Consider the following 25,969-nt stretch of genomic DNA (forward strand, 5'->3'; position numbering starts at 1 on the left):
CTACACTGAAACTTTCAGTCCAGTAGTCAAACCTGTTACTATCAGGGTGGTTTTGGTTCTTGCTTTTTCAAAAGGGTGGACAGTTCGACAACTAGATGTAAACAACGCTTTCCTAAATAGTGAATTAAAAGAAGAAGTTTACATGACCCAGCCATCGGGCTTTGAAATTCTTGGCAAAACTCATCTGGTTTGCAGACTTAATAAGGCTTTGTATGGCCTAAAGCAGGCTCCTCGAGCATGGTTTGAGAAGCTCCATCACAGCCTTGTCTCACTTGGCTTTACACCCTCTAAATCTGACCACTCACTCTTCATCAAACGATCAGCTGAATTGACTATCCTAGTATTGATCTATGTCGATGATATCTTAATCACAGGAAGTGATTCCAAGGCTGTCTCTCAACTCATCTCTGCTCTTAACACTCAGTTCTCACTAAAAGATTTAGGTACTCTAAACTTTTTCCTGGGAATTGTAGTGCACACAACAGAGAATGGTTTACACTTATGTCAGGCCTGCACGGGATCTCCTACAGAAAGCTCAAATGGTTGGAGCAAAGCCTGCTCCAACACCTATGACTAATGGACTTCGTTTGTCAGCCCAACAGGGGGATCCAGTAGCCGATGCTCAAATGTATCGATCAATAGTTGGGGCTCTGCAATACCTCACCATTACCAGGCCTGAGCTGTCGTTTAGTGTTAATAAGGTCTGTCAGTTTATGCAGAACCCTCTCACCACTCATTGGTTGGCTGTCAAACGAATCCTAAGATACATAAGTGGCACCATTGATCTTGGTATGCATCTCACTAAACCCGTGTCCCTCAACTTAACAGCTTACTGTGATGCAGACTGGGCATCAGATCCAGATGACACGAGAAGTACAACAGGTTTTACTATATTTTTTGGTTCTAATTTGATTGCCTGGAGGAGCAAGAAACAACCAACGATTTCTCGATCAAGCACAGAGGCTGAGTACAGAAGTGTAGCCAATGTTACTGCTGAAATAACTTGGCTGAATTATCTGTTCTCTGAACTTGGGATTCAAATGTCACAACCTCCAACAATTTGGTGTGACAACATGAGCACTGTTCTTCTTACTCAGGATCCCATCCTACATGCTAGAACCAAACATATAGAACTTGACTTGTATTTTGTTAGAGAAAAAGTGATGAGCAAAATGATTCAAGTCAAGCATGTCACAACTTATGATCAACTAGCTGATGGTCTTACCAAAGCTATTTCCAGCCAGAGATTTCTTGACTTCAGAAACAAACTCAAAATTGAAGATCTTTCAATTATGAGTTCGAGGGGAAGTGTTGGAATTAATAGGCAGTTAATTAATTCTGTTATCAGTGAGTTGTATCTATTAGTTTGTTTGCTTCAGTTAGTTACAACAGCTGTGTTTATAAACCAGTGTACTCCTCTCTTTCAATTAATGAGATCTTTTCATTCAATCTTTCTCTGTCTTTCTTTTTCTCATTTCTTCTTTCTGTTCTTTCATGGTTACTCTGTTTTCTGTATGAACCTTTGTTCATGGCTAGAAGATTTAACACTTAAAAAATTGATTGAAATGAATTTGTGTTACTTAAAAATTGATCATGCAAAATCCTAGCAGTTAAAATCGACATAAACTTTTAAAAGTGTATAATTGCCTCGCTTTTAGAAGTTAACTGATGCAAAAAAATCATTTTAGAATAATAACATACTGCCTCAGTTTTTGAAAGGCACTGCAATTTTTTTTTTTTTTCATTATAATTGTATACAAATAGAATAGATCATAATAATTCATATAAATCATACATTCAATTTAATGAATATATCTTTTTTTTAACACAATCTAGTGAAACTAAATCACAAACCCAAATATTACTTTCTATCATATATAGTGGAGACTCTCCCTAATCAGCTTATCAAAATTATTATAAGAATCACCTTTAATATCAGTAGTTTCATACGCTTTCTTCTTCCAATACAAACTTTTTTCCTTCATTTTCTTTCCCTTCTCTCCTTCCATCATCTCCTTCACAAGCATTGAGACTTCTTCTCTTTTGACATCAGGGCTAATTTCCACCCCTATACCCAATGTCTTACAAGCAAAATGGCAGTTGGTTTGTTGATCAGCAAAGAAAGGCCAGCAAATCACAGGAACACCAGCACAAATGGTCTCTATAGTAGAGTTCCAACCACAATGAGTTAAGAAAACCCCAACAGAAGAATGTTCCAAAACATTCTTTTGTGAGCACCAATTTACCAATAACCCTCTGTCCTTAATCTCCTCGAAAAAATCTTCAGACAAAACTTTAGCCGAATTAGAACCCATTACAACATCAGGCCTAACTATCCACACAAACGAGTGATTGCTATTGGCAAGTCCCCATGCAAACTCTTTGAGATTGTCTTCAGTCATTGTTGTGATACTTCCGTAGTTTACATACACAACTGAATTGGGTTCCTTTTTATCAAGCCAGTTGATACATGTTGAGTCTTCTTTCCATAAACTTGTACTCATGGACTTAACTTGACTTTCAACTGGAAGATGACGGTGAAGCATAAAAAGTGGTCCTATAGTATAGATGTTTGGAAATATAACTGAGATTGAATCTAGTACTTCTTGATCTAGCTCTTGAAATGTGTTGAAGATTATAGCTGAAGAAGTCAGGCAATTCCTTGCTTGTGATCCTAAAAAATCAAACATTATATCATCAGTTGATAACACTCTGATGAAGCTTGGTAAGTCCTTTAGTCTTATGTCTCTCAAGCCGGGAATCCAGTCTATTGGTGTGTCAAGCGTGCCATCTTTCATGAAGTTTTCATCTGAAATAAATGATGGATTAAATTATTCCTTAAAAAAGTGTAACACCAAATAGGAAGGCAGAAGTGTTAGTATATATAGTCACATTAGTTTTTTATCCAAAAATGTCAATGAGAATATATTGTCAATAATGAATAGTTGATAACGTTAAAAAGTTACATATATTTTATGTTTCACTATTTTGTGTCTCGTTCAGATCTTTTCATTATATGGTATGATGAAAATATCTAAATGGAAAAAATTCCAACACTAAGTTATGATCAGTAGATGATCAAAAATTTGTATTCATCAGAAAGATTAAACAAAAATGGAGAGACATATATGTTGAAAAACTAACAAAAGAGTGATATAATTGTAAGAATTAATACTAAGAACGACTAATAAACTATAAAGTAAATATTAAAATGGTAATTACGTCTGCTTGTGTTCTAAAACAAAAATTTGTTATCTTATGTTTTCATTATGTGTTCATCTAGTAATTTTTCAATAGAAAATGCATATATTTATTTATATACACTGGATTCAAATTTGATATGGCCAAAACGTACGTTTTCAGTTTATATGAGTTAACACTACTACAATATGGGCCTTTAGCTTCCCTTTTTTTAACCCATTTTATAAAAAGGGAAGCTAAAGGGTGTGAAAACACCCACCTGATTCGAAATTGACATTTAAAGGCGGTTTTTTAGTAAAAACCGTGGGTATATATATTAATAAACCCTATCCCGTCGGTTAGAAATTGGGAATTTTTAAGGGTTTTTGGGAGACCCTATGCCCTCGGTTCCTAGCAAAGAACCGACAGCATAGGTGCATACTTTATTGACACGTGTGCACCTATGCCGTCGGTTCTTTGCTAGGAACCGACGGCATAGGGTCTCCACTGAATAACCTCTGTATCGTCTTCTTCTTCCTCACTTCTTCTTCTCCAGCATATACCAGCCACTTCTACAGCAGAGAAAACCCACGAAAACCCTCGCCAACCACCTCTAAAAACCCCCATATCTTTCTCATTTCTTCACCATTTCACCTCATTTTTGTCTTAAAAGTTTCTATTTTCAATATCTAATCTCACACACTAAAAAATTTTTGTTTTTTCACCCATTTACACTGTACCCGAACCTATTTTAAAAAAAAGTGGTGGTTTAGTTTAATCTCAACGTTCATTAAGGTATAAATATGATTTCTGTTCATTTTATTAATGTACATTGGTATTATTTCGTTTTTGTAGATTTTTTTTAGGATTTTTTCATTTTATTAATATTATATTGTGTGTGCTATAGGTGGCCGGATTTTTGGTCACAATTTGTCGCTGGATTACGTTTATAAGGTAAATATTTATTTACTTGATATATAATATATATGTATATATTTTGTATTTTATTATTGAATATGTGTTTATATATATGTTGTGTGTATGTATATTGTGTATATAGTACTATTTGTGTATTTTGTGTATTTGTATTGTATATATATTTGTTGTGAATGAGAATGAGAGGTAGTAGGAATTTAATTAGTTTAGAGTTAAAGTTTTTAAAATAATGGTAGTGTGATATTTAATTGATGATATATGTATATATATGTATATGTTATTTTTTAAAAAATTAACTATGGAAATTAGTAACTAGTAACTTGCTACTTTGTTTAATAACTAGTAAGTAATTTAATAATTAAAATTTTAATTTGGTTGTATATTACATTATGTTATAGGTTGTGTGCTAATATTTGAGAGTCGATCGACATTATGTTATAGTTTCTTTGTTCTGTATTGTTATATTTGTTTTGTTTGTTACTTTAGGCACTTTTAAAATTTTTGGGAATGTCCAATTACAGCCGTTATGCTGCCAAAATTTTGGTAGAATTTAGTGTTAGTAGCATGATTATCAATTTTGTTTGTTAATGATGTAGATATGACCAACTCGAGTTCAGGATCTGATTCAGACCCAGAGGCAGAGTGTCCAACAGTAATACCTACAAAAGGGCCTACTCAAATGAATGAAATATCCAAGCTAATGGATCAAGGCAAAAGAGTGGCCCTCGAGGTTAATGACAAAGGACAATACTGCGGGAAAAGCTATGCTAAGCTCGTATCCACTCTAGGTGTCAGATGCCGGCAGACGATAGGGTTGTCCTATAAAAACTGGAAAGAAGTCAACCCGACTCTAAAAAATAATGTTTGGAACGACATACAAGTAAGTTGTTATTTGTTAGAATTTTGATTTGTTTTTCTATTAATTCAAATGTTCACTCTAACCGTGTTTGTTTCCCTTCAAACTAGACGGGGTTTATTGTGCCGGACTCCTTCAAACATGATTGTCTCATCCTAGCTGGGAAGTTAATGAAAGACTTCAAGAATAGGATGACAAAAGACATCATAATGCCAGCGTTGCAAGAGAAGGATCTGGGATGACTGGCACAAGTCCCTGAAAAGTATCCCGAGATCGACGCTGCTGATTGGTGCACTTTTGTTGAAAGTCGACTAACTCCTGAATTTCAGGTACGCTAATTATATTAACACTAATATAAACTCTTAAATACAAGTACATGTATGTAATGTATTTTTTGGCATTGTAGGAATTGAGTAAGGTGCAACGTGAACGTTCATAGAAAATTCAATCCAGACATCGTAGTGGTCGGAGTGGAATGGTGAACGTACGGGAAGCTGTGGTAAGTAATGCTTAAAATTTAATGTGCTATAATTTGCTATAAAATTTAATTGGTACTCATTTAATTGTTATAACGTGGTGTAGAAAAAGGATCTCGAAGTTGCAGATCCCCCCCTCCACCGTGTTTGGATTAAATCTCGCACCAAGAGTCGAAAACTTGTCACTGATTACGACAAGGAAATTGCAGAGAAGATAGTAAGTATATATTAATCCTTAATTGAGTTCTACTCATGAGTTAGTGTATATAGTTCATATACTAATTGCTTGAATATATGCGTGCATTAGGCTTAATTAGAGGAGAAGCTTAGTCAGGGACAAATTCAGGTCCAGGGCCAAAACGATATCCTGACGCAGGCGCTCGGGACACCAGAGCATCCTGGACGTGTCAGGGCTACTGGGTATGCTATTACTTGAAATGTTATTTATTTAGTTACACAAATAAAATCGTAGCTAATTTGCATTTTATGATTTGTAGGTTCCTGACCAGGGCATCTCAACTGTTCGGCAGGAAGAAAAGGGGAGTGTCTGATGTTGTGGCTCGGCAAGCGAAGGAGATTAAAAAATTAAAAGAAGAAGTCCAATCCGTTAAGCAACAGAGAAATGCTGCCGAACAAGAGGAAGAAGGAGAGGTGGCTGGTGAGGCGTATGTTCCACAACCATACGCTCCTGAGGATGAGGTACAACCACAAACTTATGCTGAGGAGTTTATTTCCCCCAACGACCAAGGTATCCTGTACAATTTCGATGACCATGCGGCCCTTAATCAGCAAGTACATCTCTGCTCTGACAACATCGACAACATTGTGGCCCGAGCGTATTTGTACGAGCATGTTTGTAAAATCACTGTTCATTGCCAGGACTACGATGATTCAGATGCCCGAATTCTGGAGTCAGAAATCCTGCAATAGGACGCTGAAATCCCAATCCCAATTGAAGGGTGCAGATATGTTAGGGACGTATCGCAGATGTTCCTTCCTTGGCCTAAACACTTAAATCTAACAACCGAGGTAACTTCTCTTATAAATTAATTCTTAATGATTAGTGGAGTTTGAATATCTTCAATATTCATCCGTAGTGAAGTAGGTTCTGCGAATATATGTGCTGCGGTGGGATGGATGAACAAACTACTGTTATATATGTGTTATCTGTCGTTATACAGGCATGTTTAAAATTTTTCGGGCCATTCAATTACGACTGTTATGCTGCCGAAATTTCGGTAGAATTTGGATAAAATTTGATATATTATGTTCCGTTTTGTTTAGGGTCCACTGGCTCAACCGCCCTCAAGACGTGATGTGTCGAAGGGGAAAGCTCCGATGCTTTCTCCACAAGGCGGTGGTGCACGGGAAGATGACTTGTTCACGGAAGAGAAGATGGCGTTGATCCCTAATTCGCTAAAATGGATGATTCGTGAATTCTTGAGGCTCAAAGATAAACGTGATATAATCACAATTCCTGTCCCCCGAGGATTCATTGCACCGCGTACCCAGATCACGTTATCTGGAGAGGATTTGCAGCAGGTTGCTACGTGTGACTACATCGGCAACCAGGGAATGCTGTTTGGAATGATGTATACTCTTCTTTAATCTAATTAACCTTATATCAAATTATAGTCAAATTATTATAAGACATTAACACTTTTTTTGGCAGGCACATATGGGAGAGCATCAACGGTCTGAGGAAAATTTTCAAGTTTTACGACCCAGAGCTTCTCATAGTGCATGGGATCACCGATGAAGAAAAGAGTCAGTCTTTTGACGATGCGGCAAGACGATTGGCTAATTGGTTATCATTAATGAATAACAACCACCAAATGTTCTTTATTCCTTGGAATATCGGGTAAACTTTATTAAATTCTTTAGTGCTAATTGTTCATTTCTATATTATGTCTTGAAATTATTTTTATACTATCTTACTTATATTCACTACTACAAATATTCGTTTTCGCGACGGTTTTAAAAATGAATTTTTTTTGGGACCGTCGCTAAAAAAATTAAGTAACTATTCAAAACCGTCGGGAAAAATAAGCATTCCCGACGGTTTTGAACAGTAGCAACAATAATAGGCGACGATTATTATTAAAATAATAAATATATACGAAAAAAAATAATGGGGTATACCCGACGGTTTAAAACCGTCGGGTATAGTATAGCCGACGGTTTAAACCCGTCGGCTATACTATACCCGACGGTTTTAAACCGTCGGGTATACCCCATTATTTTTTTTTTTAATTTTAATACATTAATATTATTCCCCCCAATTTTTCAGCCAAAATAACCTAGTCTCTCGTAACCCCCAATTTTAATACAACCCCATTTTTCATTTGCCGCCCACTCTCTCTCGTAACCCCATCTCTCTTCGTCAATTCTCCGTCGACGACGGCACTGCCCCATCTTCTCTTCGTCAGTTCTCCGTTCTCTGTCGCACGCGTGGTCTGAGGTGGTCGACGACGGCACCAGCCCTCTCTTCTCTTCTCTTCGTCAGTTCGGAGTTCGGGTATGTTATGGCTGTCATTTGGTTATTTTTGTCTTTGTCTTTGTCTAAGCATTCAGTTCAAGTGTTCTCTCCGAGTTTCTCTGAGATCAGAGAGGGATATCAAAGATTTGCTATTGAATTTTTTTTATTTTATTTTTTGAAATTAGAATTTGGAATTTGGAATTTGTTTTAGGTGAAAAAAAAATTAGTATGAGACTGGTTTGGGTTTGGAGTTGAGAGATGAGGGAGAGATGAAGTGGGGTGGTTGGAAAATTATATTGAATTATAGAAAGAATCCTTTTCGAAGAAAATAAAAGAATTATAGAAAGAACGATATGCCAGTCCAGTTTTACAAGGATGACGTTTATATAATTATTTATGGTGTGGGACTTCATATACATTCATTTTATTTTTTTGTTAATCGATTTATCAAAGTAGGATTGAAGTTTGCTACCTGGATTGGAATATAAAATCACAACGATGTTATCTGTAAAGTTTTCTTCCTTGCATTGAATTTGTCTAGACTTGAATAAATTAGTACTATATATTTATATATCCTTTCTACTTTTGATAATGATACTGTGTTTATCAACTCGGTATTTGATAGATATACATATAAATTATATACAGCTAAGTTATAATATTATATTTGAGTTAATACAGAACACACGAACACAATTGCTTGTGTAAATTAGTTTCTAACAAAACTTTCCAAGACAACTGTAGAAGATTATATATATTTATTTATTTATTTATTTATATTTTCCTTGAATTCAACCTATACCAGTCTCATTCCCTTTTCCTATAAATCTGACCATTACAGCTCTCTTTTTTCCTCTCTATGATCAGATTTTAACTTTTTCAGATTTTGTATATACAATTTGTTTGATTTTGACACTATCATCATCATGAGATTTCCCTTTCTTTATCATACATTTATTTACTTATTACAAACCCTTTTGCCTTTTCTTTCTTTCTTTCGTTCTTTCTTTCTTTTCTCTATCTATCTTCAATTATTCTACCAAGCCACACACACACCTCTCTATATATATATTTATTGAAAAATTACCAAACGAAAAAGAATTAGATGTAATATTCCCAACATCAAGCTAGTGTTAATTTTATTTTAGTACTTTTAGTTAAAATAAAATAACATAAAATTAATAGTGATCATTAAAATGCTTTATTAATTATAGTTATTATTCTCATAATATTACTAAGTTATAATAATATGCACTTTTTTTTTAGAGGTTTTAACTTTTAAAAACTCTTATTGAGTAAAATAATTAAGTGGTATAAATTTAGTTAAAATAAATGTTTATAAATTAGTAGTCTTTTGCTTGTATATGAGATCATCAGTTATATATTATAATCATAGTATGTATTTAATTATAATACATATCTATTATAGTATGTACACACCGCCTATCTGTATATGTAACTTAGATTTGATATAGTTTATATGTACATGTTAACTTCTCCTAGTATGAACCTATGTGTATGTGTAAATTAATATTATATGTATCAATATCAAGGTGATCGATATCTTATTTAGAATAAATATATAGTATGTTAGATAATAATTAAATGCACACCATTATAGGCTATAGTCCCTCTATTTAATTTTTTTTGTTCTTCTTCCAAAAGTATTTCACTATTCTTTTGACTCAAAATGTTAATTACTTTAGAAAGAGAGTATATTAAGAAAGTTGTCTTCACACACTTACACAACTACCTTTTCAAGGTTTTTTTTTTTCCTCATATAGAGATATATTGCACGGTACACTTATGGCATGATGAAAGAAAGGAAACTATATGTATATATTTATTTCGTTAAAATTTTAGTTTTAATTTTGGAATGAGACAAAGGTGCATAAATGGTGGGAAGAAATTCCATAAAATTAAATTTTACAGAGAGGACCTTACCAAAATAATAATAATGCTAACGATTTTTTATTTTTTGACAAAATAATACTTACAATTTAAAGAGGGGAGAAAAGAAAATTAATTGAAAAGATTTTCTAATATGGAAGGTTTTGTCATTTCTTATTTTTCTTTGACGTGACTCATATATCTGGAATGTAGTGTGAAAGCCATCTCTCTCTCTCTCTCTCCATTCTTTGCTCTTCTGTTTATTTTATTTTGAAATCCCTCTCTCTCTTTGTTATTATTTATATTTTTATTGGAGAAAGGTATAATCTCTAAAAACTTTATAATTCTTTGTTTAGTGGAGTTTGAATATGTTAGATATTCATCCGTAGTGAAGTAGGTTCTGCGATTAATTGTACTGCGGTCGGATGGGTGGAATATATATGCATGTTAGAAGAGTTTGAATATCTTAAATGTACCGACCGAAAAAAACCGTCGCTAAAAAAATTCAAAAACGAAACCAGCATATAAGGCACGTTTTAAAACCGTCGCCTATACCCAGTTATAGGCGACGGTTTTAAACCGTCGGGAATCCCAGATTAGCGACGGTTTTGAACCGTCGCCTATTTTGCCCAATTTACGACGGCCGAATAGGCGACGGTTATAGAAACCGACGACAATACTTTAAACGACTGTTTAAAAGCGTCGCGAAAACCCATTTTTGTAGTAGTGATTCCAATATAATTTTCTAGGATGCATTGGACGCTAGTGGTGGTTACGCCAAGGAAAATTATCCATTTAAACCCTGTAAGTGGCCGCCCAATTCCCGAAGAAATAGAACAAATGATCGGAAGGTAATAATTTAATGACTTCTTATGTAACGAATTGAAATGCTAATATAATTTTCCAAAACAGGACATTCATGTATATAGGGAACGCACATGAGTATCTTGGCCCGTGGCTAGGAATTAACCAAGCAAACTGTCCAAGACAACCTAAAAGCCAAGAATGTGGTTTTTATGTTTTGAAATATATCACTGACATCGTCGCACGTGCCAACCCCAGCCGTTTCATACAAAATCAAAAAGTTGTAAGTTTTAATTATTGATTATAGTATATAAATTCTATAATAACAAATATATAATATACATATATATAAACTAATATAAATTTTTAATTTTTTTAACAGTTTGGGGGTAAGAAGCAATACGATCCAAAAATAGAATTGTTACCACTACAGCGAAAGTGGATAGAACAATTGATGGCGGTGATTCACGGTGACGATTGAGGTTGAAAGGTCCAAGAATTTTTCTTCATTATGTAATTTTTATAGATTAACTTGTAGTTAGATTTATTAACTTATTAATATTTTTAACTAATTTTACATTAGTGTTTGTGTAATATTTAATTACTTTTATGAAATTAAATTATGTATTTTACCCAAATTTAAATAATATTTAATTTACATTTCAAAAAATAAATATGTAATTTAAATTAAATAAAATAATATATAAATTAATAAATATATAATTAAAATGTAATTAAAATTATATAATTAAACTAAAAAAAATTGAAAAAACTGAAATTCGCGTACCTATGGCGTCGGTTGCTACGCCACCTATGGCGTCGATTATTGGCTAGGAACCGACGCCATAGGTACCCCTATGGCATCGGTTCCTAGCTAATAACCGACGCCATAGGGGTACATATGGCGTCGGTTCATTTAAACCCTTTAGCTTCGCCCTGATCAGTGTCGGTAGCGAATTTCGCAAAAACCGACACTGAAAGGGCTTAAAAACCGCCTCTAAAGGGGGTTTTTGTAGTAGTGTAAATTCATATGTAACTACTTTTTTTTTTTGAAATAATAAGGAGATTTATTAAATAAACTCATTTAAAATAATTGAACGCACTTCAGAGGAACAATCCTCCAACTGAAGCACTCAACCTATAAAGAAACAAGATTCTCTTGCCAAGCAATGACCAAACTTGTTTTGCAGATCGTTTAACAAAACATAACTCAACCAAAGGTAAAGCCAAAAGTAAATCCCTAACATCTTGAACAATAAGACCAAACTGTGAGGACATAAAAGCTTTACTTTGGACTGCTTGGACACACACCAGACTATCCGTTTCTAGCACTACTTTGTCCCAGGGATGAGTCGCAATCCAACTCAACGCTTCTTTGATGCCTACGATCTCAGCAATTTTGGGTTGGACATACCCAACCTTTCCCTTCTTGAAAGCTTCTACCATGGTTCCATGATGATCTCGAGCTACACAGCCCATTCCAAATCGGCCCTCTTGTTCAAATAAAGCCCCATCAACATTACTTTAATCTTGTTTAACATAGGTGAAATCCAACGCTCAAAGTTCTGCCCCCCATCATTCAAAGGAGAAAACGAAAGGCCCTTCCTTTCCTGAGCAAATTTGTATTGATCAAGCAAGATTCTAGCTTATGTTACAATATTTGAAGCAAGCCAACTCTTCTTTTTCCAAACAAAGTCATTCTCCGCTCGCCAAATAGCCCAACTCACCATCGCTGCTTCCTCCATTTCAACTTCGTGCCCCCTGGTGAAAATTCCCAATAACTAACTGCTGAACATTGCAACCCCAGCCCCGACGTCTACTATGCTGCGATGCCAAGCAGCCTTTGCGATCGAGCATTCCACCAACACATGTTGAAGAGTTTCAGTACTAGAGTTGCACACAGGGCAATCAGCATTGACAGGAACATGACGCTTTTGGAGTTGAAAACAAGTTGGAAGCACACCCGAAGCAGATCGCCATAAAAAATTACTGATCTTAGGAGGAATTTTTAATGACCAAAGTCGCTTCCAAAACTCAGTAATGGCATCCCGACACCAAGCACCCTTAGATTCTTGCAAGAACTTATATGAACTTTTAACCGAATAATTCCCACAAGTCTCAAGTCGCCAACTCCAACCATCATTAGCGGCTGAATCACTGAGTTGAATGGACAAAATAAGGTCCTGATCACGGACAACAAACAGGTCCCTCACATCATCCTCATCCCATGCGCAAGTACCAACTTGAAAGAGAAAGATGACCGACTTATTCACAAGAGCAGGGTGCCGTTAGACAACATAGTTGTTTGAATTATGTGGAAGCCAAGAATCATTAAGAATGGATACATTTTCTCTATTGTCAATTGTTCTTTGAGCACAGGCGTGGATAAGATCTTTTGCTTCAAGAATACTACGCCAAATGAAACTAGGATTGTCTCCCAATCCAGCAGAAAACAAATTACCAGTAGCATAATATTTAGCCTTATAAAGCCTACTAACCAAAGAATCAGCATTAACCAACAAACGCCAATATTACTTCCCCAAAAGAGCCAGATGAAAATCTCTCAAGCTTCGAAATCCCAATCCCGCTGCATGTTTATGGTGACACAATCGTTCCTAGCGCATCCAATTATTACCCTTACAACTACTTGAATCTGAGCGCCACTAGAACTTGGCCATAAACCGCTCTAACTCCTTGCAAGTGTCTGACGGCAAGAGGAAAACATTCATAGCATAACTCGACAAGACTTGAGCAATAGATTTCAACAATACCTCCTTTCCCACACGAGATAAGATACGCCCTTCCCACCCTTGAATTCTCTTCCGAAGCTTATCCTTAAGAAAACCAAGGATAGCATTCTTATTTCTCCCAACCAAACACGGCAGACCCAAGTAATAGCCATTTTCATCGGCCTCGTAAATTTCCAACATAGCACAAATGGAATCCCGCACATCAATACCAGTATTATTGCTAAAAAAAGAAGACTTAGAGAAATTGATTCTTTGCTCCGAAGCCACCTCATAAGTATGTAGCAACTCCTTCACATTTTACGCTTCTTCCTCAGTTTCCTTACAGTAAATGTAGTTGTCATCAGCAAAGAGCATACGAGAGATTACCGACGCACCTCGAGCAATTTTACACCGCGTGAGTAAGCCACTTTATTCATAACTCCGCAACAAACTAGAGAAACCTTCAGCACAAAGAATAAACAGATATGGTGATAAAGGATCCCCTTGGTGAAATCCTCTTTGACCAACAATGGGCCCCAACTCCTTCCCACCATGTGAAATAGTATAGGAAACAGAACATACACATTGCATAACTAAATTAATCTAGCGACCATCATAGCCCATCCTTACCATCATAGCCCGGAAATAATCCCACTCAAGCTTGCCATAGGCTTGTTGGAAGTTATTTTACCAGGAACTTAGATCTACTCACAAGTATGTTGATTTAACAACCTAAATATGAACTTCTAAAACGATGAAAAAATTAAACACACAAAAGTATCAGAAATCTTACATTGGGTGCAGCGGAATATATGTCTCCTCCCACTCAGATCTCTAACCCTTGATTCCTTTCTGTAGCAGAGTATAATCAAGATCTGAGCCCGATAGTCCTTCTTTGTTGTTTCTGAATTCTACACAGCCTTCCTCACTATGATTGAGGTATTACTTGATGTGTGTGGGCACTACTCTAACACTTATAGATTTTAAAACAATGAAGGAATAGAGAGAGAGAGGGTGGCAGCTCAGAGAGAATTTTCAGAGAGAAAATTCTGTCAGAATAATGTTGTGAATGTGTTGTTGAAAACTGAAGCCTTTGCCTTCTATTTATAGAAGACCACCAAGGGCTATGATTGAATTAATTACATTTAAAATTGAAAAAATCAAAGAGAAAAGGAAGCTTAAGTGGCCGGCCTAGGCATTGTGGAAACAAGGCTTGCCACTTTTCCAACTTTCCTTTTCCTACATTGATAGTTTCCTGTTTTGTCAAAAACTGCCAATTCCTTTGTTCAACCACATAAATGTCAAATCTAATTATTTAATAATTAAAATTAATTATCAAATAATATATTGTCATTTATTTTATTAATAATAAAACTAATTAAAGTTTCCTAATTAATAAATATGCCCTTCAAAATCTCTATTTACTGTTTTGCCCTTAATAAGTGATAAATTCTCAAATAGACACAGTCTATCTTGAGAATTATAATTGATTAATTAAAATCAATTAAATGAGTCTTACAAGTAATATTATCTCAACTAGTGGGGGGACCATGGGTCTATATATCCGAGCTTCCAATAAGCAGATCTAGAATTTACCACTTAAATTCACTGACTTATTAATTCTTCGTTGAATCCACACATAGAACTCAGAATTGCACTCTCAGTATATAGAATGCTCTATATGTTCCACCATATAGACACATCATTAGTTATCCATTGTTATAATCCTAATGTGATCAATGATCCTCTATATGGATGATTTACACTGTAAAGGGACTAAATTACTGTAACACCCTACAATGTATTTTATCCTTAAAACACTTAACCCTGTATAAATGATATTTCAACTAAGTGAAATGAGTACTCAATCATTTATCTCGTTTGGTTAAGCTCGAAGGAAATTACCCTTTGCTTACTATTCGCCAGATAGAAGCTATAGATTCCATATTTATGTTAGCGCTCCCACTCAATCGTACTACCGTGTTCCCAAAATGTATGTATTGCCCTGACCAAAAATTAGGCTTAACTAACAAATCAAAGAACACGAATAACACTCTCGAGATTGAGCCTAACCATATCAGGATTTCGATCATGTGATCTAGGATCAACTTATGATATTGAATTGAATAGATATTTACGGTAAGTTTCATGAATTTATTTCAAAGTTCAATATCGGTCCATTCCAATGTATACTCCATGCATCCAACCTGAGCTTTACTTTAACCTATGTTCTGGAAAGAACATAACATTTCTCCAAATGCAAGTAAACTCTGTTGTAGATTGTCATATCAGTAAAACCCAGTGTTCTGATAAATCTAGGAATACTTTATTCACATAGTCATGTTTACTTTCCACTGTGTTGACAACACAATAAACATGATCAAGCATGTGAAAAGGGGTTTGGATTAATTTATAAATCAAATAGACAAACAATTGATTAATTGAACCAAAACATACACAAATGAATGAAAAGTACTTCTGCTACTTTATTGATATTGAATAATCTGGATTACATTGAAATAGAGTTTTATTTAGGGCATAAAACCCAACAAGGCTTTACTAACATCTAGTTTGAGTGCCATATAACCATCCCTCCCTCTTCGTTTCCTCTTTAAGTGATGCATAATCTCATAAGCAATCATGATGTTGTCCGAGATCAACCGGCCTTGCAAAAACGCACTTTGAGTATCAGATATGATAGACGGCATAACACTCTTAAGTCTATTAGCAACCACTTTGGGTACAATCTTGTACAGCACATTGCATAACGCAATGGGTCTTAAATCCCTCATATCCATAGGCTGCCTCTTTTTAGGGATTAAGACCAAAATGGTTTCATTAATGTCTGTAGGAAGACAACCATTATGAAAAAACTGCTTAACCAAATTGATGACATCATCCTTAACAATCGGCCAGCACTTCTGAAAAAAACCCGGGGTCATTCCATCAAGCCCTGGGGATTTATCCAGATGCATTTGGAACAAAGCCTTCAGAACTTCTTCATCTCAAACCGGTAATAGCAGCTTAGCATTCTGCTGGGATGATACATGAGTTTGCACGCTACTTGTGACTTCTCTCTAGACGGTTTGGGAAGAGGAAAAAATCTCATGGAAATAAGAAACTATAAGATCATCCAAACAACTCTCCCAGTCAACCCATGCACCCGAATGAGCTTTAAGTATTGCAACAAAATTATTCCTTCGTCTCGTAGTTGCATAAGCATTAAAATACTTGCTATTATTACCTCCCTCTTGCAACCACAGTTGCTTCAATCTTTGACGCCAGAAAACTTCCCGTTGCACATAAAATTCGACCAAGTTCTTCTTTGCTTGTTTATAATTGGCTACAGAGACCTCATCCCGACCCAATTTCCACTTCTGCACTTCGTTTTTACACTTTTTCAACCTCTCTTTAAAATTGCAAGTAACCTCCTTACCCCAATCCGCCAGCTTATCCCTACAAAACTTAATTTTATGCATAATATCATTAGACTCACAAATCTCCCAGCTATCCTTTACAATCTGATAACAAAGAGGTTCCCTCAACCACGCATTTTCAAACCGAAACCGCTTAACAGAACTGTGACCTACAGCAGGAACCATGACCATAAGAATTGGAGCATGGTCTAAAGTTGAAATTTCAAAATTATGGAGCTTAGTAGAAGTGAACATGTTCAACCAAGCAAGATTAGCAAGCCCCCTATCCAAACGTACTTCTATCCAATGACTAGCACCCCCCCCCCCCAACGCTCCCAAGTAAACGGATAACCACATAACTCCATGTCTTGAAGTCCACTGTCAACCAAAGACTATTGAAAACCTTGGATCAAAAAGACAAGATACTAGGGATGTACATTTTCCCCATGGGGATGGTACCCCGCGGGGACTCGCCCCTAATGGGGTGGGGATTCCCCGTCTAAATGGGGAACGGGGTGGGGACGGGGATCAAATTTGTCCCTGAATGTTAAACAGGGCGGGGACGGGGATGACACTCCCAGCCCCTACGGGGACCCATTTAATTTATTAATTATTTTTTATTAATATTTTATAAATGCGTTTGTATTTTTTTTAGTATATTAATATCATTTTTACAAATTTTGAAGTTGTATTTTTGTATGATAATTACTATATTGAATAGTAAATAATATGTAATATTTTATCTTTTATGTAATTTAATAATTTTATACATTTAGGTGCCGTTTGGTAACACTTTTGTTTTTTAATTTTTTAATCACAAAATGAAAGTAAAATTTTTGTTTTTAAAAAATTTATTTTTAAAGAACAAAAATGCATTCTGTAACAACTTTTGTTTTCAATTTTAAAAACAGAAAACAAAAGTGTGTTCTGTAAAGTTCATTTTCATTTTTATTTTTTGATTTTATTTAAGTCGGGTCTAGGTCCTAGGTCAGATTTGGGTTCGGATCGATAGCCGGGTTCAGTGCCAGGGCCGTGGGGAGGAGATTTGGTCCGGGTCTTGTCGTAATCCAAAAGACTGATTACGAAAAAAAAAACTATTTAAAAAAATATTGAAAGGGATTTTTTTTTTGTTTTTAAAATTTTGATTTCTAATTATAAAATTTAAAAGTAAAAATAGTTTTATAGAACATGTTTTTGAAAAAGATTTTCACTTTTCTACTTTTAAAAATAGAAAACTGATTCAAAAAGTGTTACCAAACGTCACCTTAAATTCCCCGCCCCGTCCCCACCCCATTAGGGGATTCTCCGCCCCGTTCCCGATAGAGAATAAACGGGAATGGGACGGGGATGGGGATTAAAATCCTTAACGGGGATGGGGACGGGGAGAGCACTCCCCGCTAATTCCCCCGCCCCATGTGCATCCCTACAGGATACCGATTACTGCCCCTTTTGTCACCATGACATAAAATATTGTTAAGATCACCCATCACACACTATGATAGATTAGACCGATTAGCCAGAGTACGTAACAGATTCCAAGTAGAAGCACGCCTACTTCTATTCGGTTCCCCATACACACCAGTGAAACGCCATTCCTGCACACATTCAGAAGCAACTCTCACATCTATGTAAGCATCAGAAAACCCAAGCAAAGGCACTTCCTCCTCAATTTTCCATAATAACGCAATACCTCCACTCCGACCATTAACATCTACGACTATCATACCATCAAAACTCAATGTCACACGCACTCTCTCCATCTGAGAACGATTGGATAGAGTCTCACAGAGAAACACAATATTGGGCTTCTTTTGGATCACAAGATCCTTAAGGAATTGTAAAGTCCATGGGTTCCCAAGCCCAGGGAAATTCTAAGATAAAATATTCATAATGATTGGTGGGCCTAGACACCAGACCCACCAAAGTCAAGTTCTTTGAACCATTTACCACTTCGCCCGTTGCCACATCACCTCTCCCATGGGCCCCATCAGTACCTTCCAAAGTCGTTCGTCTCCTCTTCGTGTCAAGAACCAAAAGACAAGCCTCCTCATTGATATCCTCAGATAATTCCTTATGCATAGCAGCTGGTAAAATATCTTCCATATTTATAGGGTCCCCATTAACAACCTTTGATGTTCCTATCCTTGCCTCATGTTGAACTAAAGTTTCCTCCACTATCATCGGACTCGACCCCAGCACACCACAATTCCCCTCAACCATTGCCATCGTCGATTGAGAGACCTCACCACGAGCCGCATTTTTTGCTGTAGAAACCTCGTCCAAAGCAGCATTAAACTGCTTAAGCCATTTAGCTCCGATCATGTGGTTTCTACGTATAGGTCTCACTCGCATCCATTCCCCATACAGTTTGATTATCTGACCCTCTCTAACCTCGAACCGTCGCGGACAAAAGCTTTCAGAATGCCCCATAATCCTACAAATAAAGCAGAAAGTGGGAAGATGTTCATACTTAAAGTTAGTCCAGAACTCGATCCCGGCAGTATTGCGAAGCTTCATACGTCTCTTTAATGGCTTCATAACATTCAAAGTCACACGAACATGAAGATAATCCCGCCATAAGCCCATGAAATTCCTTTCATCCGATTGAACAAACTTCCCAATATAGTTTCCGACATCCTTGACAACCGTAGCCATTTTAAACCCCAATCTGAGATCATGCAATTGCACCCACATATCAACTTCATTCAAGGTAACCAATCTTGGATCCTCCCCCCGCTGCAACCTTCTAAAAATTAACAATAACCTATTAAAAGTCCAAGGGCTTCGATTCATCATACTTTGGATGTCAATTTCATGATAAAATTGAAAGAGGTAGCGATTAATATCCAATTCCTTAACAAATATCCCCTTCCCCGGCTGCCACAATGAAGCCATCATATGTTGCATGGCCTCAAAATCAATTTGTCTTTCAGTCAAGAACCTTCCAACAATACACCGCCTATCATCGTAGTCATTAATATCCGTAGCACTGGCATCATAAGACAAGATAGTCACCTCCTCCTCCACAATACGAATATGCACCCCTAAAATCAACAACGAAAAACAAGAACAAAAAAAAAAGGACCAGAAAACACTAAAGAACCATGTCAAAAGACAAGACTAATGGGAAAACCTAGTTAGTTTTAACACATAAAACTAAAAATTCTAACCCCATAAACACTAATTGGAATTAACCTAAAAATAGTAAAATATGGATATAAATATAAACATTGAAAAACAAAAAAAAAACTAATAAAGAGTAATGTTCCTTCTGACGGCACCAAAGAATAATTTAACACAAAAGAAATTAAAACCAAGTAAAAACCAATCGTTCACGGAACCGAATGCTATCTTCATTCCTTGGCAAAAACTCTTGGACAGAACTCGGTCTTCGTTCCCAGTTTCATCAACCACGTTGAGAACACGGACGAAGCCTTAACACCGCCGGTGAAATCGCAGATTCATCCACCACCATCGTTGACGTCTGCGAGATCAGGGAAGTAACGTCTCTGTCATCGTCTGTGATTGGGAGGTGTCGTCGTCCAGGCCCCGTCGTCAGCGAATAAGGAGGTATCGTTGTCCAGATACCGTCGTCAACGAATAGGGAATCGTCATCCGGGCACCGTTGTCAGCAAAGGTTGAAACGAAAGAAACCCTAGAAACTGCTTCTTTCTCTAGCACGTATTTTTTTTCTTTACCTAACTTCACGTGTTTTTTTCTTTCCAAGGTTGTCATATGTAAGTACTTAGTTACATATAACTAATGAAAGTTTAAGGGTGTGTTTGGAAGTAACTGTGTAATTACTAGGTATGGTAATTACTAGGGTGGCAAGTACACAGTTTAGTAATTATACTATATTTTAAAATACAAAGTGTGTTTGGATATGAGGTTGTAATTACATATGAATTTCTAATATCTTGTTTGGCAAAATAGTTAGTAATTACATGGCAAAATAATATTTTTTAGTAGCTAATGTTTAATATAGAAAGGTTTTAGTAATTACACAGTGTAATTACATCCAATTCTCATGGGGGGCCATGAGAATTGGAGAGTGTAATTGGAACCCCTCAATTACTTCTAATTACACAGTTACAGTGTAATTACATGGTCAGACAAACATGCCAAATTGTGTAATTACCTCCAATTATACACAAATCCAATTACATTGTGGCTTTCTAAACGCACCCTAAACAAATTAATATAGGTAGTGTACAAAATATATAAATTATTAAAAATATAAAATATTTTGATCAAAGAAATTAAATGAGTTTAATTTTTATTTAAAGTAGAAATAAAATAGGGCATTGCTGCAGGGATGACCTGTAGTGAATTTATTTGGGTCAGGATCGGCTCTTAGGCTAAGGCGGGTTAGGCCCGTGCCTAGAGCCCACTCTTATTAGGGGTCTAAATGAAAAAAAAAATTAATAAATATACGTATATTTTTTACTAATTTTTAAAAATATCATTTGTTGTTGTAAAAAGGGTCCAAAAAAAATTATTTTTCTAGAGCTCAAATTAACTCAGGGTCGACCCTGATTTGGGTTATAACTTAACTAAATTATTATGTATTTTTTTTTTTAAAAAAAAACAACTTTAATTTATGAAGAATGTTATTGATAAGAAAAAGATAATATTATTATTGTAGTTAGATAGTTTATTTTGGAATAAATATGATTTTGAATTTTGCATTTTGCAAAAATTATTGGACTTGTTAAATGACAAATTTAACATTGTATTTTCTAAAATAATATAAAATAATAGTTGATTTTTTTTTTTTAAAAAAAAAAACATAATAATACTCAATATAAAAGCTTTATAAGAAGATTGAGTATATTTTTTGTATTTGTTTGTTATATAAAAAATGAATGTATAAGTGTAAAATTAATGAATAACATAAAAGTTTGATATATATCTATGTGACAATTTATTTTTCTCACAAATAGTTTTATTTTTAATGAATCTCACTAGTCAAAAGTCATTTAGCATATATATGAACAAATCATAAATGATTCCTTATATTAGTAACATTCTTTCAAAATTAAGATCGTTAAATAATATGTACCATATTCCATTAAAAAAATCAAGAAAAAAATCATAATAGGCCACTAACTTTATTATTTATTATAGTGTTTTGTGGTAGGTCCAAAAATATATATTATAGAAACTATATGACAATTTGTGTTTTTGTGGTGTGTGATATAAGACACGATATATCATGAGCACCAACGCCATCCTAAGTAGTAACGCATATGATTTCTTAATAGGTCATACATCATGACCCCATATGCTCAATTAATGTGTCATGTGACACAACTCCGAAACTGACACACAAATTAATATATGTGTTAGGACACAGCGAGCGAGCATAAAATTGCCATAATCAACATAACTATATAAATAAACATAAACATACTCATGGATTTTCATGGCTTTAATTTCTCTCTCTATATATAGAATGAGAAGAGAGAAGTTTTATATGATGTTTGATAGTGTTAATGTTAATTGTAATATGAATGGTAATATAATGAAATAAGAATTGTACGTAATAAGAATTATTACAAAAATCTTACTTTTAGTCACAATAAAACTTGTGACTAAAAGTAAAAAAAATTGTGATTAATTATAAATTATGATTCTTATGTTGTGACTAAAAGGTCTGTGGCTAAAATTATTAGTCACAAAAATTACAATTTGTTGTGACTAAATGTATTTTTAGTCACAATACTTATTGTGACTAAAACTAAATTAGTGATAACTTGTAACTAAATACTATGTTTTAGTCACAAGTAATATTTTGTTGGGACTAAAAATTACATTTAGTCACAAAAAAGTATGTTGTGATTGAAAAGTTGTCACTAAAACTAGCAGTTTTTTTTGTAGTGAATGACATTATCTCTATAATAGATATTGTAATCAAATAAAGTAAGTTGTATATTAATAAAATACATTTAATTTTATTATTTTTAATATTTAAAATTTAAATAAAAGTAACATAAAACGACAAAATATTTTCTAACAGTCTAATCATTATTACATTGATTTTATAATGTAATGGAGATTACAATACATACTGTAATGATCATTACAATATATAAAGCCACTACAAAAACAAACAATATAATAGTAATTATAATTTCATTACAATTCCCATTACACAAAATCAAACATGCTCTTAAGGAAATTTTTCTTATTTATTTGTTTTTACTTCATATAATATAAAAAATTAAAAATACTTATATTTTCAATTTATGTGGTAGTGTTATTTTTGGGTAAGTGTGTTTGATCCGAAGAATGACACTAATAAACATATTAAGCATATCAACATAATTTTGACATGAAAAATAAAGTATTTCACCCCAAATTATTTATTTTCTACGTTTTAAAATTATATGGTGGTGTTGAGTCACAAATTATCACCCCTAATATAAACAAGTTGAAAAGTTTGTACCTTTGAAAGGTACGAGACCTTTTTTGACAAGTTCATCGTAATGGAGATACGCCAGGAAGCTACAAGCAGAAGATGTCCATATCACAACCTCTGGAATCCCAAACTCCCGTGCAGCTTCTATCCCAAAAGTCATTAACCCATCGGTAACGATACAAGTAACAGGAGGCACTTCATAACAATTGTTAAGCTTATGTAAAAGCTTTTTAAACGGACTTAAACAGTTGTTTCTAGTTGAGTCACATAATGATGGAATATCTTGGGTTGCATCACGATCTGATGGTGGCAAACCATTAGGTATGGTCTCAAAGTGAAAGTCAGATAGGCCTTTCACTGAGTCCAGTCCTTTGGATCTGATCAATCGCCTGTGGTTGAACTCAGTGTTGACATAGGTTATATGGAAGCCTCTAGAGTGTAGAAGCTTGGCCAATTGCATCATGGGGTTAACATGGCCTTGTGCTGGAAATGGAACACACACTGCGTGAGGCTTCTTTGTTTCAATGACTGAATCCATCTTTAGACTCTCTAAGCAAAGCAATGACTTAAGATATTATGGGAAGGAAGCAAGTGTAAGAATGTCAATCTGGGCTATTGGGTAGCTATAAAGCTTTAGTTGGCATGGCTTTTGGTATATTTCATATACACGTGGCAAGGCATGGATGGTTACTAATCTGAAATATTTATTGCACTTAACATCACTTAATTAAATTAATTAAAGAGAAAACCAATTATATGTGCATTGCATATCTCTAATGGACTGCTAAAAAAATGTTGTATTGCTATATTTTAGCACACTTAAGAAAAATACTACTCCAATGGTGTTTTAAAAAATGTGTCAAATTTGGCACATGCTAAAATTGTGCTAAATTTGGCACAAGATATAGCATCGTGTCAAATTTGGCCTACAATAAATTCTACATTTTTTATTTATTATAGTGCCAGTCATTATTATGGTTCATTGACTTTTACATGACTTAATCTTCTTTATTTATTATATTACCATTACTTAAGCGATAAAAAAATAAAAAATAATAATGTTTGTATATTTTCAATATAATATTAATGATGATTAATATAATTATATTTTTTTTTTATATCTTTATATTGAAGCAGAATTGTAAATAGTGAGCTAATTATAACAAAAATTCAATTTTTGTGCTAAATTTAGTACAAATTTTACATTTTGGATTCAAGATGGTCTTGTTAGACTATATATATAGTGTATGTAATATAGCATATACAATGATATGAAATGCGGAAAATAAACTTTAATCATATCAATAATATATGCAATGAAAGGATCGATGTACCTCCAGCCATTGATCTTTGAGCTTCAATCCCTGCGATAGCTTTGGTATTGGAGTTCGGGCTTCCTCGCTCTCTCAACTCTCTTTAGATGGAATTTGCTGAATGGATTCAGAATGAGTGAGGAGCTCGGGGACCGAGACCTTATATTTATAGGTGAGATACTCCATCAGTATCTGCGCCACATTAATTGTCAGAATATTTTGACAATTAATTCAGGAAATCAAATCAGGTAATGAATATAGAAATCTGACCATATATAGAATATTACATAATTGATTTTGTCCAGATTCAATGAATATAAAATATTCATTTATCAGAAAATCAATTATTTATTTATTTCCTTAAATAGAAAATTATTTCCTTAATTAGAAAATAATTTCCATATATAAAATATTCTAATATTCTCCCACTTGGTCAGCATTTAAACTAAAATATTCAAACCCAACGTTCCTCATTATATAATAAACATACGAATCATAGCGACATGTCCTCATTATGAATCGAGTATTATCTTCCATGTATTACAATACATTTATTATATAACAATGTACTTTATGTGGCAATGTACTTAAGTGAATAAACCCTAAACCTTATGTTTATTCAGGTCCTCTGAAATTTTTCTCAAATGTAAAATTAAGATGCGCATAAATATGAGAAAATCAAAAATAAGAGTTTCATTAATAATAACTTTATTTGTACAAATTACATAAGGGAACCAAGTCCCATGTTCTCTACATGATCCTTGAATTTATGAGGTGGCAAGCCTTTTGTCATAGGATCGGCAATCATCAATTCAGTGCTAATGTGTTGAATGACCACTTTATTTTCCTTAACACGTTCTACAATAGCTAAGTACTTAATGTCGATGTGCTTGCTTCGACTTCCACTTTTGTTGTTCTTAGCCATGAAAACGAGCGTTTGAATTGTCACGAGAACATCTTTAGCGGCCTTGCAATGGAATCAACCACTCTAAGGCTGAGAAATGAAACTCTTTAGCCATACACCATGTGATGTAGCCTCGAAAACGAAAACGAACTCGGCCTCCATAGTAGAAGTAGCGAGTCAAGGTTTGTTTGTTACTCCTCGAGGACACGGCTCCACGAAGAAACATAAACACGTAACCGAGATGTAGATTTACGTGAATCGGTGCAACCGGCGAAATGCGAGTACGAGTAGCCAACTACTTCTAGATTGTCGGTTCGTTTGAACATCGGTTTGTAATCCTTAGTACCCTTTGAAGATACCTCATTACTTTCTTTGCGGCTTTCCGGTGGTCTATCCCGGGTTACTCACGAAATCTTCCTAACATTCCGACGAATAAGCAATGTCGGGTCTTGTGCACACCTGAGCATACATTAGGCTTAGACGAGCGAAGCATAAGGAATGTTCTTCATTTGTTCTCTTTCAAAATCATTCTTTGGGCAACGGCTCAAATTTAATTTATCACCCT

At 34.8% G+C, this 25,969-nt stretch overlaps 2 protein-coding genes across 2 annotated transcripts; one reads left to right on the top strand and one right to left on the bottom strand.

Annotated features, from left to right (window-relative positions):
• Positions 1 to 1,709: 1,709 nt before the first annotated feature.
• Positions 1,710 to 23,968, bottom strand: LOC115712202 (linamarin synthase 2-like). Its single transcript, XM_030640452.2, has 2 exons — positions 23,215 to 23,968; positions 1,710 to 2,809 (listed from the first exon to the last, which is right to left on the bottom strand). The coding sequence occupies exons 1-2, from the start codon at positions 23,723 to 23,725 to the stop codon at positions 1,872 to 1,874; spliced, it is 1,449 nt and encodes a 482-aa protein (XP_030496312.2). The 5' UTR covers positions 23,726 to 23,968; the 3' UTR covers positions 1,710 to 1,871.
• Positions 3,655 to 7,369, top strand: LOC133037297 (uncharacterized). The gene is made up of 2 exons (XM_061114294.1): positions 3,655 to 7,040; positions 7,121 to 7,369. The coding sequence occupies exons 1-2, from the start codon at positions 6,787 to 6,789 to the stop codon at positions 7,311 to 7,313; spliced, it is 447 nt and encodes a 148-aa protein (XP_060970277.1). The 5' UTR covers positions 3,655 to 6,786; the 3' UTR covers positions 7,314 to 7,369.
• Positions 23,969 to 25,969: the final 2,001 nt, after the last annotated feature.

The sequence above is a fragment of the Cannabis sativa genome, chromosome 4 (assembly GCF_029168945.1).
Source record: "Cannabis sativa cultivar Pink pepper isolate KNU-18-1 chromosome 4, ASM2916894v1, whole genome shotgun sequence".
Taxonomy (NCBI): domain Eukaryota; kingdom Viridiplantae; phylum Streptophyta; class Magnoliopsida; order Rosales; family Cannabaceae; genus Cannabis; species Cannabis sativa.

What these genes read in the sequence shown, in the direction of transcription:
- LOC133037297 (XM_061114294.1), top strand. Translation starts at nt 6,787, where the DNA reads ATGCTTTCTCCACAAGGCGGTGGTGCACGGGAAGATGACTTGTTCACG. An exon ending in GGAATGCTGTTTGGAATGAT is followed by an intron (nt 7,041 to 7,120) that starts GTATACTCTTCT and finishes TTTTTTTGGCAG; the next exon opens with GCACATATGGGAGAGCATCA.
- LOC115712202 (XM_030640452.2), bottom strand. Translation starts at nt 23,725, where the DNA reads ATGGATTCAGTCATTGAAACAAAGAAGCCTCACGCAGTGTGTGTTCCA. An exon ending in AGGTCTCGTACCTTTCAAAG is followed by an intron (nt 2,810 to 23,214) that starts GTACAAACTTTT and finishes CATTTATTTCAG; the next exon opens with ATGAAAACTTCATGAAAGAT.